The sequence below is a fragment of the Oncorhynchus mykiss genome, chromosome 15 (assembly GCF_057628025.1).
Source record: "Oncorhynchus mykiss isolate SJ-2025 chromosome 15, ASM5762802v1, whole genome shotgun sequence".
Lineage (NCBI taxonomy): Eukaryota > Metazoa > Chordata > Actinopteri > Salmoniformes > Salmonidae > Oncorhynchus > Oncorhynchus mykiss.
In genome coordinates this window covers 72,987,400-73,003,424 of record NC_143036.1, presented here as the reverse complement: position 1 = coordinate 73,003,424, position 16,025 = coordinate 72,987,400, and the positions used below count along the sequence as shown (strand labels likewise).

The 16,025-nt window shown below is 47.8% G+C and overlaps 1 protein-coding gene across 1 annotated transcript; it reads right to left on the bottom strand.

The window, feature by feature from the left end:
* Positions 1 to 9,384: 9,384 nt before the first annotated feature.
* LOC110499745 (pseudouridylate synthase PUS7L) lies at positions 9,385 to 16,016 on the bottom strand. The gene is made up of 10 exons (XM_090201118.1): positions 15,693 to 16,016; positions 14,691 to 15,594; positions 14,091 to 14,250; positions 13,548 to 13,746; positions 13,163 to 13,261; positions 12,968 to 13,049; positions 12,160 to 12,322; positions 11,881 to 12,007; positions 11,626 to 11,679; positions 9,385 to 11,410 (listed from the first exon to the last, which is right to left on the bottom strand). The coding sequence occupies exons 2-10, from the start codon at positions 15,577 to 15,579 to the stop codon at positions 10,952 to 10,954; spliced, it is 2,232 nt and encodes a 743-aa protein (XP_090057244.1). The 5' UTR covers positions 15,580 to 15,594; positions 15,693 to 16,016; the 3' UTR covers positions 9,385 to 10,951.
* Between the last annotated feature and the right edge of the window lie 9 nt (positions 16,017 to 16,025).

Here is a 16,025-nt window from a genome sequence, read left to right as displayed (position 1 = left end):
TATGGAACAGCGGGCACTGTGAAGACACACACACAGGCACAGATATACACACACACACACACATTATAACATACACACTATACACACACGTACACATGGATTTTGTGTTGTAGATGTGTGGTAGTAGAGTATTGGCCTGTGTTGTGAAATCTGCTGTGAAATGGAATGTTTTTAATTGTATATACCTGCCTTCATTTAGTTGGACCGCAGGAAGAGTAGCTGCTGCCTTGGCAGGAACTAATAGTGATCCATAATAAACCCCAGGAAGAGAAGCTGCTTCCTTGGCAGGAACTAATAGGGATCCATAATAAACCCCAGGAAGAGTAGCTGCTGCACTGCCAGGAACTAATAGGGATCCATAATAAACCCCAGGAAGAGAAGCTGCTTCCTTGGCAGGAACTAATAGGGATCCATAATAAACCCCAGGAAGAGTAGCTGCTGCACTGCCAGGAACTAATAGTGATCCATAATAAACCCCAGGAAGAGTAGCTGCTTCCTTGGCAGGAACTAATGGGGTTCCATAATAAACCCCAGGAAGAGTAGCTGCTTCCTTGGCAGGAACTAATAGGGATCCATAATAAACCCCAGGAAGAGTAGCTGCTGCCTTGGCAGCATCTAATGGGGATCCATAATAAACCCCAGGAAGAGTAGCTGCTGCCTTGGCAGCATCTAATGGGGATCCATAATAAACCCCAGGAAGAGTAGCTGCTGCCTTGGCAGGAACTAATGGGGTTCCATAATAAACCCCAGGAAGAGTAGCTGCTGTATTGGCAGGAACTAATGGGGTTCCATAATAAACCCCAGGAAGAGTAGCTGCTGCCTTGGCAGCATCTAATGGGGATCCATAATAAACCCCAGGAAGAGTAGCTGCTGCACTGCCAGGAACTAATAGTGATCCATAATAAACCCCAGGAAGAGAAGCTGCTTCCTTGGCAGGAACTAATAGGGATCCATAATAAACCCCAGGAAGAGTAGCTGCTGCACTGCCAGGAACTAATAGGGATCCATAATAATCCCCAGGAAGAGAAGCTGCTGCCTTGGCAGGAACTAATAGGGATCCATAATAATCCCCAGGAAGAGAAGCTGCTTCCTTGGCAGGAACTAATAGGGATCCATAATAAACCCCAGGAAGAGAAGCTGCTGCCTTGTCAGATACATAATAAATATGAATACAGTGCAGTGAAATGTGTCCTTGCAGGTTCACCTCTCGACAATGCAACAACAACAGGAGAAGTAAGTCAGGGAATATAAAGAGTACTACAAATAAAAAAACTCACTGAATAAAAATGAGGAGAAACATATATTCTCTATAGTACAGAACAAGAAGGCAGTCAGATGAATGGAAGTAGGGTGTTTACACATGCAGGGAGATTGTTCAATAGATTGTGCATTAATGTATCAACAGAGATAGCACTATAACAGAATACTGTCATGTCTCATTGGGAAATTAGATTTCCGACAAATTGAGGTATAACCTGCTGCATGGTCCCCCCCCCCCCCCCCCCCGGCCTATTTGGTATACAGACATAGACATAAAGGCAAGACAAACTAAATACCACACAGTTCACTTTTGCACATCTATACTCTTATGACTCCTCTACGTATGTATTAACAGTGAAATAAAGCCTCCCTGGCTTTAATGAGCAACACTCACCGGTCCAGTGTTTGGGGGTAAGAAGGCAGACAATTAAGACAGGGTCGTAGTTCACAGCAGTGTTTACATCTCTGATGAATGAAAGCCTCTGTTCTCCAAAACGTCCTGTAGAAACAACCAGGTTCAATCAGCACAACACACCAAGGTGCAGCCGTCGACCAGGATACTTGTTAGTAGGAGTTTGTGTTTGTTTGTGTGTGTCCACACCAAACCTGTGTGTGACATGACATTCTATGACCTGTAAATTACAGCAGTGTTTTGTTATGGACGATAAAAGGCAACATGAAACGTGAACTCACCTGCCGAGCCGTGAACTTGGAGAAGTGGAAAAGAGAAACATACACTTCTCATTTAGCTAATTAACCCAACGGACTAAACATCCCCTCAACAAATAACATGCTGCTACCCCTCAACTACCACCATGCTGCTACCCCTCAACTACCACCATGCTGTCTACCCCTCAACTACCACCATGCTGTCTACCCCACAACTACCACCATGCTGTCTACCCCTCAACTACCACCATGCTGTCTACCCCTCAACTACCACCATGCTGTCTACCCCTCAACTACCACCATGCTGCTACCCCTCAACTACCACCATGCTGTCTACCCCTCAACTACCACCATGCTGTCTACCCCTCAACTACCACCATGCTGCTACCCCTCAACTACCACCATGCTGTCTACCCCTCAACTACCACCATGCTGCTACCCCTCAACTACCACCATGCTGTCTACCCCTCAACTACCACCATGCTGTCTACCCCTCAACTACCACCATAATGTCTACCCCTCAACTACCACCATGCTGTCTACCCCTCAACTACCACCATGCTGTCTACCCCTCAACTACCACCATAATGTCTACCCCTCAACTACCACCATGCTGTCTACCCCTCAACTACCACCATGCTGTCTACCCCTCAACTACCACCATGCTGTCTACCCCTCAACTACCACCATGCTGTCTACCCCTCAACTACCACCATGCTGTCTACCCCTCAACTACCAACATGCTGCTACCCCTCAACTACCACCATGCTGTCTACCCCTCAACTACCCCTCAACTATGCTGTCTACCCCTCAACTACCACCATAATGTCTACCCCTCAACTACCACCATGCTGTCTACCCCTCAACTACCACCATGCTGTCTACCCCTCAACTACCACCATAATGTCTACCCCTCAACTACCACCATGCTGTCTACCCCTCAACTACCACCATGCTGTCTACCCCTCAACTACCACCATGCTGTCTACCCCTCAACTACCACCATGCTGTCTACCCCTCAACTACCACCATGCTGTCTACCCCTCAACTACCACCATGCTGTTACCCCTCAACTACCACCATAATGTCTACCCCTCAACTACCACCATGCTGTCTACCCCTCAACTACCACCATGCTGTCTACCCCTCAACTACCACCATGCTGTCTACCCCTCAACTACCACCATGCTGTCTACCCCTCAACTACCACCATGCAGTCTACCCCTCAACAAATAACATGCTGCTACCCCTCAACTACCACCATGCTGTCTACCCCACAACTACCACCATGCTGTCTACCCCTCAACTACCACCATGCTGTCTACCCCACAACTACCACCATACTGTCTACCCCTCAACAAATAACATGCTGCTACCCCTCAACTACCACCATGCTGCTACCCCTCAACTACCACCATACTGTCTACCCCTCAACTACCACCATGCTGTCTACCCCTCAACAAATAACATGCTGCTACCCCTCAACTACCACCATGCTGCTACCCCTCAACTACCACCATGCTGTCTACCCCTCAACTACCACCATGCTGTTACCCTTCAACTACCACCATGCTGCTACCCCTCAACTACCACCATGCTGTCTACCCCTCAACTACCACCATGCTGTTACCCCTCAACTACCACCATGCTGTCTACCCCTCAACTACCACCATGCTGTCTACCCCTCAACTACCACCATGCTGTCTACCCCTCAACTACCACCATGCTGTCTACCCCTCAACTACCACCATGCTGTCTACCCCTCAACTACCACCATGCTGTCTACCCCTCAACTACCACCATGCTGCTACCCCTCAACTACCACCATGCTGTCTACCCCTCAACTACCACCATGCTGTCTACCCCTCAACTACCACCATGCTGTCTACCCCTCAACTACCACCATGCTGTCTACCCCTCAACTACCACCATGCTGCTACCCCTCAACTACCACCATGCTGCTACCCCTCAACTACCACCATGCTGTCTACCCCTCAACTACCACCATGCTGTCTACCCCTCAACTACCACCATGCTGCTACCCCTCAACTACCACCATGCTGCTACTCCTCAACTACCACCATGCTGCTACCCCTCAACTACCACCATGCTGCTACCCCTCAACTACCACCATGCTGTTACCCCTCAACTACCACCATGCTGTCTACCCCTCAACTACCACCATGCTGTCTACCCCTCAACTACCACCATGCTGCTACCCCTCAACTACCACCATGCTGTTACCCCTCAACTACCACCATGCTGCTACCCCTCAACTACCACCATGCTGTCTACCCCTCAACTACCACCATGCTGTCTACCCCTCAACTACCACCATGCTGCTCCCCCTCAACTACCACCATGCTGTCTACCCCTCAACTACCACCATGATGTTACCCCTCAACTACCACCATGCTGTCTACCCCTCAACTACCACCATGCTGTTACCCCTCAACAACAACCAGGATGTCTACCTCTCAACAACGACCAGGATGTCTACCCCTCAACAACGACCAGGATGTCTACCCCTTAACAACGACCTGGATGTCTACCTCTCAACAACGACCAGGATGTCTACCCCTCAACAACGACCAGGATGTCTACCCCTTAACAACGACCAGGATGTCTACCTCTCAACAACGACCAGGATGTCTACCCCTCAACAACGACCAGGCTGTCTACCCCTTAACAACGACCATGCTGTCTACCCCTCAACTACCACCATGCTGTTACCCCTCAACTACCACCATGCTGTCTACCCCTCAACTACCACCATGCTGTCTACCCCTCAACTACCACCATGCTGCTACCCCTCAACTACCACCATGCTGTCTACCCCTCAACTACCACCATGCTGTCTACCCCTCAACTACCACCATGCTGTCTACCCCTCAACTACCACCATGCTGTCTACCCCTCAACTACCACCATGCTGCTACCCCTCAACTACCACCATGCTGCTACCCCTCAACTACCACCATGCTGTCTACCCCTCAACTACCACCATGCTGTCTACCCCTCAACTACCACCATGCTGCTACCCCTCAACTACCACCATGCTGCTACTCCTCAACTACCACCATGCTGCTACCCCTCAACTACCACCATGCTGCTACCCCTCAACTACCACCATGCTGTCTACCCCTCAACTACCACCATGCTGCTACCCCTCAACTACCACCATGCTGTTACCCCTCAACTACCACCATGCTGCTACCCCTCAACTACCACCATGCTGTCTACCCCTCAACTACCACCATGCTGTCTACCCCTCAACTACCACCATGCTGCTACCCCTCAACTACCACCATGCTGTCTACCCCTCAACTACCACCATGCTGTCTACCCCTCAACTACCACCATGCTGTCTACCCCTCAACTACCACCATGCTGTTACCCCTCAACAACAACCAGGATGTCTACCTCTCAACAACGACCAGGATGTCTACCCCTCAACAACGACCAGGATGTCTACCCCTTAACAACGACCAGGATGTCTACCTCTCAACAACGACCAGGATGTCTACCCCTCAACAACGACCAGGATGTCTACCCCTTAACAACGACCAGGATGTCTACCTCTCAACAACGACCAGGATGTCTACCCCTCAACAACGACCAGGCTGTCTACCCCTTAACAACGACCATGCTGTCTACCCCTCAACAACGACCAGGCTGTCTACCCCTTAACAACGACCAGGATGTCTACCCCTTAACAACGACCAGGCTGTCTACCTCTCAACAACGACCAGGATGTCTACCCCTCAACAACGACCAGGTTGTCTACCCCTTAACAACGACCAGGATGTCTACCTCTCAACAACGACCAGGATGTCTACCCCTCAACAACGACCAGGATGTCTACCCCTTAACAACGACCAGGATGTCTACCTCTCAACAACGACCAGGATGTCTACCCCTCAACAACGACCAGGCTGTCTACCCCTTAACAACGACCATGCTGTCTACCTCTCAACAACGACCAGGCTGTCTACCCCTTAACAACGACCAGGATGTCTACCCCTTAACAACGACCAGGCTGTCTACCCCTTAACAATGACTAGGATGTCTACCCCTTAACAACGACCAGGATGTCTACCCCTTAACAACGACCAGGATGTCTACCCCTCAACAACGACCAGGCACTTCAGGGTCAAAGCCAAGCACAATCAGCGCGCGCGCACACACACACACACACACACACACACACACACACACACACACACACACACACACACACACACACACACACACACACACACACACACACACACACACACACATATCACTGCTCAGACAGTGCTATGGTGGTGAAGTCAAAGTAGTTCACAGACACTCCTGGTCAATTCAGGCCCGTATTTTCAGGTTAAGAGATGCTATTCAGTATGTGAAGAACAGGGCTGGGGCTGACATAACATCCACTAGTTAAAACACATTCAGGTTGATGAGAGGGAAGTGTCTGAGGCCCAGGGATGTGGGCTACATGCTCCACGAGGGCTGTTGATTTCAGGCTAGTTAACGGGACATTCACATCTCACTGCAGGACACAGACACAGACAGAACCATCCCAGTTCAGACTTCAAACCCCAAATCAAAACTCCACCTACAACCAAGACTGCTTGATGGTTGACCTCTAAACACCATGTAGTCCCTTAGGAAAGGCCCTCCAGTTGTACAATCCTGTAGGGAGGTGTACCACCACGCTATTAAGACGCTATGACGCATTATGTAGCCTTATGTCAGCCTGTCATATCCAAAACAACACTTTCCACGTCCGTCTAATCCCTCCAAGGCCTTGACGTGCAACATATCAGAGGTACTGAAAGATAAATAGATCCCATTGTTCAGGGGAAAAGTCACTAGTACAGAAAACATTCAGAAGCCACATTTCATTTGAGATTTCCTCAGGAGGAGTTAATACTTTCTGCTGTACACTCCTTCTGTTCTGACATTCAGACACTCTGCCCTAACCCTACAGGCAGGTACTTCACCAAGCGCTGCTTAGGCCTGAGTCTCGACTACAAGTCAGAACCCACAAACCCAAACTCAGACATGCCACACTTACTCTCTAACAGTAAGGTTTTCACATCACTAACAGAAGCTAAAAATGGAAGTGAAGAATCAGATTAAATGATTCATGACAGAAATTTGATATGGTCCTGCCTTTAAAAAAAATCTAGTCTGAAATCTACCAATGACCCACAGGAGAAACGCTGTCTGTCCCAAAAGGCATCCTATTCCCTTTACAGTGCACTTCTTTTGACTAGAGCCCTGGCACTATAAAGGTAGTAGGGAGCTATTTGAGATGCTGCATAGCTGTCTGAATTTTATTTCGATTTCAGAGGGCCAGCCAGAGGCTAGAGCATGATGAGGGGGATAATTATAATATATATTTTGGGTTTATGCTTCCTTACATTTCATATTAGTTCCCTTGAATATTCCCACAGCTGCTGTTGCAATATGTTTTTTAAATGAAAGATTAGCATAGCAATGACTTGTTGGGTACGGACAGGCACAGACTTAGGAATCAGTTTATGAGAATTGTTATCTGATAGAACATGTTCTATCAGATCAAATGATCATTATCCTACTATAGCTTGGCAAGAGTTTGTCCAGTACTGGCATCTAAAGAGAGACAGACTAGTGTTAACATGTTTTACTCAGTTACTATACCTTCAAGTAGGTATTAATTCACTTGTTCACCTGATAAACAACTCATGAGGCACCATCACCCTCTAGTGACCATGCAGTGTAGGCTGAGATCACCCTCTAGTGACCATGCTGTGTAGGCTGAGATCACCCTCTAGTGACCATGCTGTGTAGGCTGAGATCACCCTCTATTGACCATGCTGTGCAGGCTGAGATCACCCTCTAGTGGCCATGCTGTGCAGGCTGAGATCACCCTCTAGTGGCCATGCTGTGTAGGCTGAGATCACCCTCTAGTGACCATGCTGTGCAGGCTGAGATCACCCTCTAGTGACCATGCTGTGTAGGCTGAGATCACCCTCTAGTGACCATGCTGTGCAGGCTGAGATCCCCCTCTAGTGACCATGCTGTGCAGGCTGAGATCCCCCTCTAGTGACCATGCTGTGCAGGCTGAGATCACCCTCTATTGACCATGCTGTGTAGGCTGAGATCACCCTCTAGTGACCATGCTGTGCAGGCTGAGATCACCCTCTAGTGACCATGCTGTGCAGGCTGAGATCACCCTCTAGTGGCCATGCTGTGCAGGCTGAGATCCCCCTCTAGTGACCATGCTGTTTAGGCTGAGATCACCCTCTAGTGACCATGCTGTGCAGGCTGAGATCACCCTCTACTGACCATGCTGTGCAGGCTGAGATCACCCTCTAGTGACCATGCTGTGCAGGCTGAGATCCCCCTCTAATGACCATGCTGTGCAGGCTGAGATCACCCTCTAGTGACCATGCTGTGCAGGCTGAGATCACCCTCTAGTGACCATGCTGTGCAGGCTGAGATCACCCTCTAGTGACCATGCTGTGCAGGCTGAGATCCCCCTCTAGTGACCATGCTGTGCAGGCTGAGATCACCCTCTAGTGACCATGCTGTGCAGGCTGAGATCACCCTCTAATGACCATGCTGTGCAGGCTGAGATCACCCTCTAGTGACCATGCTGTGCAGGCTGAGATCACCCTCTAATGACCATGCTGTGCAGGCTGAGATCACCCTCTAGTGGCCATGCTGTGCAGGCTGAGATAGATCACCCTCTAGTGACCATGCTGTGCAGGCTGAGATCACCCTCTAGTGGCCATGCTGTGCAGGCTGAGATCACCCTCTAGTGGCCATGCTGTGCAGGCTGAGATCACCCTCTAGTGACCATGCTGTGCAGGCTGAGATCACCCTCTAGTGGCCATGCTGTGTAGGCTGAGATCACCCTCTAGTGGCCATGCTGTGCAGGCTGAGATCACCCTCTAGTGACCATGCTGTGCAGGCTGAGATCACCCTCTAGTGACCATGCTGTGCAGGCTGAGATCACCCTCTAGTGGCCATGCTGTGTAGGCTGAGATCACCCTCTAGTGGCCATGCTGTGCAGGCTGAGATCACCCTCTAGTGGCCATGCTGTGCAGGCTGAGATCACCCTCTAGTGACCATGCTGTGCAGGCTGAGATCACCCTCTAGTGGCCATGCTGTGCAGGCTGAGATCACCCTCTAGTGGCCATGCTGTGCAGGCTGAGATCACCCTCTAGTGACCATGCTGTGCAGGCTGAGATCACCCTCTAGTGACCATGCTGTGCAGGCTGAGATCCCACTCTAGTGACCATGCTGTGTAGGCTGAGATCCCCCTCTATTGACCATGCTGTGCAGGCTGAGATCACCCTCTAGTGGCCATGCTGTGCAGGTTGAGGTTCTTCTACATTCACACAACTAAATTAACTTCAACATTCAATGTGATTCTACCTCTAATCCACTGTGAAGAATTCTCATTCAGTCAGTAAATTAACAAAGCATTTTCTTTATTAACGACATGTCTGACAAATCAGGCAACGAATCAGCAAACTGATCACAATACTGTAGCAGTATTCTACATGTACACAAGAGGCTATAATGTGTACAAAACACAATACTGTAGCAGTACCCTACATGTACACAAGAGGCCATACTGTGTACACAACACAATACTGTAGCAGTATCCTACATGTACACAAGAGGCCATACTGTGTACAAAACACAATACTGTAGCAGTACCCTACAAGTACACAAGAGGCCATACTGTGTACACAACACAATACTGTAGCAGTATCCTACAAGTACACAAGAGGCCATACATACTGTGTACACAACCCAACACAATACTGTAGCAGTATCCTACAAGTACACAAGAGGCCATACTGTGTACACAACACAATACTGTAGCAGTATCCTACAAGTACACAAGAGGCCATACATACTGTGTACACAACCCAACACAATACTGTAGCAGTATCCTACATGTACACAAGAGGCCATACTGTGTACACAACACAATACTGTAGCAGTATCCTACATGTACACAAGAGGCCATACTGTGTACACAACACAATACTGTAGCAGTACCCTACATGTACACAAGAGGCCATACTGTGTACAAAACACAATACTGTAGCAGTATCCTACATGTACACAAGAGGCCATACTGTGTACACAACACAATACTGTAGCAGTATCCTACATGTACACAAGAGGCCATACTGTGTACACAACACAATACTGTAGCAGTATCCTACATGTACACAAGAGGCCATACTGTGTACAAAACACAATACTGTAGCAGTACCCTACATGTACACAAGAGGCCATACTGTGTACACAACACAATACTGTAGCAGTATCCTACAAGTACACAAGAGGCCATACTGTGTACACAACACAATACTGTAGCAGTATCCAACATGTACACAAGAGGCCATACTGTGTACACAACACAATACTGTAGCAGTATCCTACATGTACACAAGAGGCCATACTGTGTACACAACACAATACTGTAGCAGTATCCTACAAGTACACAAGAGGCCATACTGTGTACACAACACAATACTGTAGCAGTATCCTACATGTACACAAGAGGCCATACTGTGTACACAACACAATACTGTAGCAGTATCCTACAAGTACACAAGAGGCCATACTGTGTACACAACACTGTAGCAGTATCCTACAAGTACACAAGAGGCCATAATGTGTACAAAACACAATACTGTAGCAGTACCCTACAAGTACACAAGTGGCCATAATGTGTACAAAACACAATACTGTAGCAGTATCCTACAAGTACACAAGAGGCCATAATGTGTACACAACACAATACTGTAGCAGTATCCTACAAGTACACAAGAAGCCATAATGTGTACAAAACACAATACTGTAGCAGTATCCTACAAGTACACAAGAGGCCATAATGTGTACACAACACAATACTGTAGCAGTACCCTACATGTACACAAGAGGCCATACTGTGTACAAAGTACAATATTAATCAAAATACTGTACACACAGTAGTACATACAACATCTGAGACTCCAGTTTAAGGGTCACATTTCATGACCTCTCTGAGGCAGACGGTGGCGTAGCAGGAAGAGTCCAGGTCAAAGTTCAACGTCAAACTAGGTGTGTCTGTGTCAGGGTACTTCACCGTTGACTCCCCCTCTCCATTACCCTGCACGCTCTCCCCTCCTCTCTGCCTCTCCAGACCTCCAGGTCTAGGTGTGTCTGTGTCAGGGTGCTGTGGTTCCGCTCCAATAGCCTGTGACTTTCCATTCCACTCCTGTTGCCTCTCCCCAGCTCTCTGGCCCTGCTCCAGCCTGTAGGTCAGGCTATGTGGGATGGCCAGTAAGGGGCGGTAGCAGCCAGGGAGGTTCAGTTTGAGAGGAGTGACTCTGAAACGACAGCTCTGTAGTCCATCCCTCGCCAGTCTCTCCTGGTACCAGCCCCCTACAGGGTTCTCTGGGTACTTCACAGTGTTGCCAAGCATGGGAAGAACCACCTGATGGAAGAGCACAGCAGAAGTGAACAATGGATTCAATAGAATCATAACCCATTTGATTTGTGTAGTGTTTTGTGGATGTAGGTTTCACCGAGCTCGGCAACGCACTCAGACAACACACCCATGTTTGCAGAGTAGATTAATAGTTAAAATGGTACAAGGTACTGTAGTACAGGGGAGTGGACAGGTGTGTGTGTGTGTGTGTATATACATACCTGTCCTAGTGAGTAGACTTCCTCCTCCTCCTCTGCAGCAGTAACAACATGAATCTGGGGGAGTAGAGAGTGCAAAGGTCCATCTCAGTACCATCTTTATGACTGGTTCAATCTCAGTGAGCGAGTATCACTGGGTGTCACACTCAAAGATAGAGCCTAGTGGCCAACTCTCTAGCACCGATTAAAAATGATTCACACAAGTGATTTTGACTGTTTATTTGACTCCGTTATTAAGTCATCCTAGAACCTAACTACCTGAGGTAAGCTGGTTTCTCCCGCCTCTATCCCCTCCTCTCTCCTCTGCTTCCAGACCAGATCTCCCTGCCTGGCCCTGTGGCCCAGCGTGGTCAGCCTGTGTGCAGCCGCCTCGTTCCAGACCCGGCTGCAAATCAAAACAATCTTTATTGATATAGTATACTATATCAAAGTGAGTGAAGAGGAAGAAGGAAATACAAATGAAAGTAAGAATACAAATAGAACCATAAAGGATTCAGAATATTTAAAGCAATTAAACAGGTGATATGAATCCCAGACCTGCAGTAAGCGTGGGGGTAGAAGACCCTCATCCCATGGGGTAGGCTGAGCCAGGCACGGGTGCAGCCCTCTGGGCCCGTCCCATAGCGATGTAGGGCCCTCAGCATCATCCTCTCTCTGGCCTTGGACATGGGCATCAGAGACAGGGCCTCCTTGGCATTATCTGAGATGAGGGAGGAGAGGGGTGGAGGAACAGGGTCAGAATGGAGAAGCATTATCTGAGGAGATGAGGGAGGAGAGGGGTGGAGGAACAGGGTCAGAATGGAGAAGCATTATCTGAGGAGATGAGGGAGGAGAGGGGTGGAGGAACAGGGTCAGAATGGAGAAGCATTATCTGAGGAGATGAGGGAGGAGAGGGGTGGAGGAACAGGGTCAGAATGGAGAAGCATTATCTGAGGAGATGAGGGAGGAGAGGGGTGGAGGAACAGGGTCAGAATGGAGAAGCATTATCTGAGGAGATGAGGGAGGGAACAGGGTCAGAATGGAGAAGCATTATCTGAGGAGATGAGGGAGGGAACAGGGTCAGAATGGAGAAGAGTAGAACATGAAATACATGTGAAAAGAAAAATCCTACTGTGTTATTGACTGTATGTTTGTTTACTCCATGTGTAACTCTGTTGTTGTTGTTTGTGTCGCACTGCTTTGCTTTATCTTGGCCAGGTCGCCGTTGTAAATGAGAACTTGTTCTCAACTGGCCGACCTGGTTAAATCAAGGTGAACATTTTTTAATCTGAAAAAGGTTGGGTCCATATAAACAGAGATCATGGTAAACAGGAAATGGTGACTAGTGTAAGCAGCAATTTCTCACCAGTCTGGAGGAAGTGTCTCTTGGCAACGCTCTGAGGGTCATCACCCTCTTCTGGTGTGAAAAACAGACGGACAGCTGCCACCTGAGACACATGAACGACAACCCACACCACAAGTCAGACAGAACAAATAGAAACATTGACATCCACTGTTGTCAGTTTCTTGTCATATAAGAACACAGAAGATGTAACTGTACCATTTCCTCTTTGAGCAGGGCCAGTCCGATGCGGTCAGACTGAACACTCTGTCCAGTCCCAAACCTCTGAGGTCCATAGTAGTTCACAAACCCCTTGACCTAAAATAATTGACATTTAATAACGTCTCACTACAGATCAGAGAACAACACTCCTCACTTACACACAGTGCAGTGGAAAGGACTATTAAAGTGCACAGAGAAATCTACATTTGTTTCCAAGTTTGGGTCTGGGGGCCAACAGGGTCTGATGTTTTTATTCAGCCAATCAAGCGCTTGGTGATTAAGTTGATTAGTTACATTGAGTGCTTCAGTGCTGGGCTGGACAAAACCCTGCATCTCTCCAGGACCAGGGTTGAATGGAGGCCACAGAATAGGAGTGTCTCACCTTTACGTTCTCCACAGCCTCCTGCACCCGTGAGTCCAGCTCCATCAGTGTGCCATGACCCTGGTGTGACCTCAGATCCCGTACCACTAGGTCAAAGTGGTTCCCCTGGAGTCTACCCAGATGAAGAGGCTCAGAGACGGAGCGGACGGAGGAGAGGACCACCCCCCTCTTCTCAAACTCACTGGCCTTCTCTCTCAGCCTGACAACACACATCCCTCCCATCAGCACTAGTCTGACCGGTCCCCATGATGAGGACAGGATATGCATCAGTAGACAGTGAACTCACTGGACTAGCAGGTTAGAAATGCATGAATGTGGTGGTGATGGATGAGTTGAGTTTGCCCCCAATAGAATGTAGCACTTTGTAAATATTCATCATCATCATCAAACCATAGCCAAGGATAGCCTGGTGATCCAGTCTGTTAGTGCTTTAGTCAACTCTCTGTTTATAGTCTAGGGGAGTTGACCACAGCACATAGGCTAAGCCAAGGACTTTGAATGGAAACAGCAACACATTCTATCTAACAACTGTACTGTATCTACCGTTGTGGTGAGATCTTCTTGACCACCATGGACTGGTAGGTGACGGCCCTCTTGTCCTTGATGCCAGCGTAGGTGAAGTCAGAGGGCAGCACCCCCAGGACAGCTGCCATGTAGCTGATAGCCTCCAGCGTCTCTAGGTTCTCCTTCTTCAGAGTGAACGCTGCAGGGGAAGGAAACCCATGCCAATAGTATCCACACTAACTTCCTAGAATACATGCCCAACACATTGCTTCGTTCTAAGTAGTATTCATTCTAAGTATGGCCAGGGGAATAGAGTGTTATGAGTGGTTTGAGGTTGGTCTTAGACACTGATTTAAGGTCAGTTTTGTGGGGTCCATGTTCAGGATTTGGGGAGGATAAATCCAAGGATATGTTTTTTTTGTCACGTACAGTTTAAAGCAGATATATAAATGCTTACTTGGGCTAATAACATTTTTCTTGCTGTACATACAGAATCATAAGAGAAAAACATCAAGTAGGAGAGAGAAATAGGAGAGAAATTAAACGGAGAGAGAGAAATAGGAGAGAGAGTAAACGGAGAGAAATAGGAGAGATATAGAAGAGAAACATAGTCTGTGAGGTTCTCTATAGACCTCTCACCTGTATAGACCTCTTCCTCTTTACTGTCATCAGCCGTCCTCTTCCTGGGTTTCCCTCTTTCTCTCAACCTGACCGTAATGGCCGTAGTCTTCTGCTGCTGGTCACTGAAGCTCTTGGTCTCCACCAGTTTACCAAACCGTCTACTGAGGAAGTGGTGCACTGCTGTCCTGTGCTCCTTACTGTCATCACTCCTGAATGTGTACACAGAATTAGGCATCTTGGTGTCGATGAACCTGATAAAGTCTTCGGCCTCCTCCTCTGAGACCAAACCTGATAGGAGCTTAAAGTCAGGGTCCTCCTTAACCCTGATCTCTGATTGGTTGGTTACTGTCAACAGGAAGGGAAAGCTGTGTCGGACAGCGCGGTGGACATTAGCCCTTTGGTGTTTGTCTGGGAATGAACCCAGGGATAACTCTTGATTGGCCATCTTCTTCTCACTGCCATTGGATGATTCTTGGTTGGCCAGCTTCTTCTCAACGACCTCATTTGGACTTGATGACATCTCTCTCAATAAAGCAGTGAACTGCTCTAGCTCTTCACAGACAGCCTGACCCAGTATTATGCTCAGGTCAAAACAGTCTTGGCTGGCGGTGGATGTGATGTCACCATTCTGACCGGGTCCAGGTTCTGAATTCTCTTCTTTGAGGTTGTGTTGATGTTTTGGGCTAATAATATTTGTCTTTCCTTCAGACTTGGCACCTGGGCATGCCTCAGTAATGTTGGATGATTGAGGAACATCAGATACACTGGGTTTAGTGACCATCTGGCCATGGATGTCTATCTCTGTGACTACAAAGTCTCTGGTGAAGTTCTTGATGGTTCCATAGAACCCTTCATGTTCTGAGATGTAGCACTCAGGGACACTCGGTGCTTCGTCCTTCATAGTCATGGTAGATAGACTGTCCTGTCACAAAGAAAGGGATAAAACCAATATTATACCCCAAGTTATGTAAAAATCAATTAATTGATAATCAGAAGCCAGGTATTAAGCCATGGTCTTACCAGTTATGTAATGTGACGTGTCAGTGCTACAAATGTTTAATGTGCTAAATGAATCAATGTGACACCATAGCACACTATAACATTGTAGCTAGCTTGCTAACACTGTTCAAATACGTTACTGTTTACCAAGCTCAACCAACAGCAGAAATCGTAGTCTTTAAGCAATTTGTCATTTCACTTATATCATCTAATTATAAATTAATGCAACAATAAATGTCCTAAAACGACACATTTCTAGCAATAAATGTCTAATACACAAACACATGTGCAAATGTAGCATGAGATTGTAATTCTTCCGCATCATGTCATGTGACAATAGTTCTTAAAGGGAAA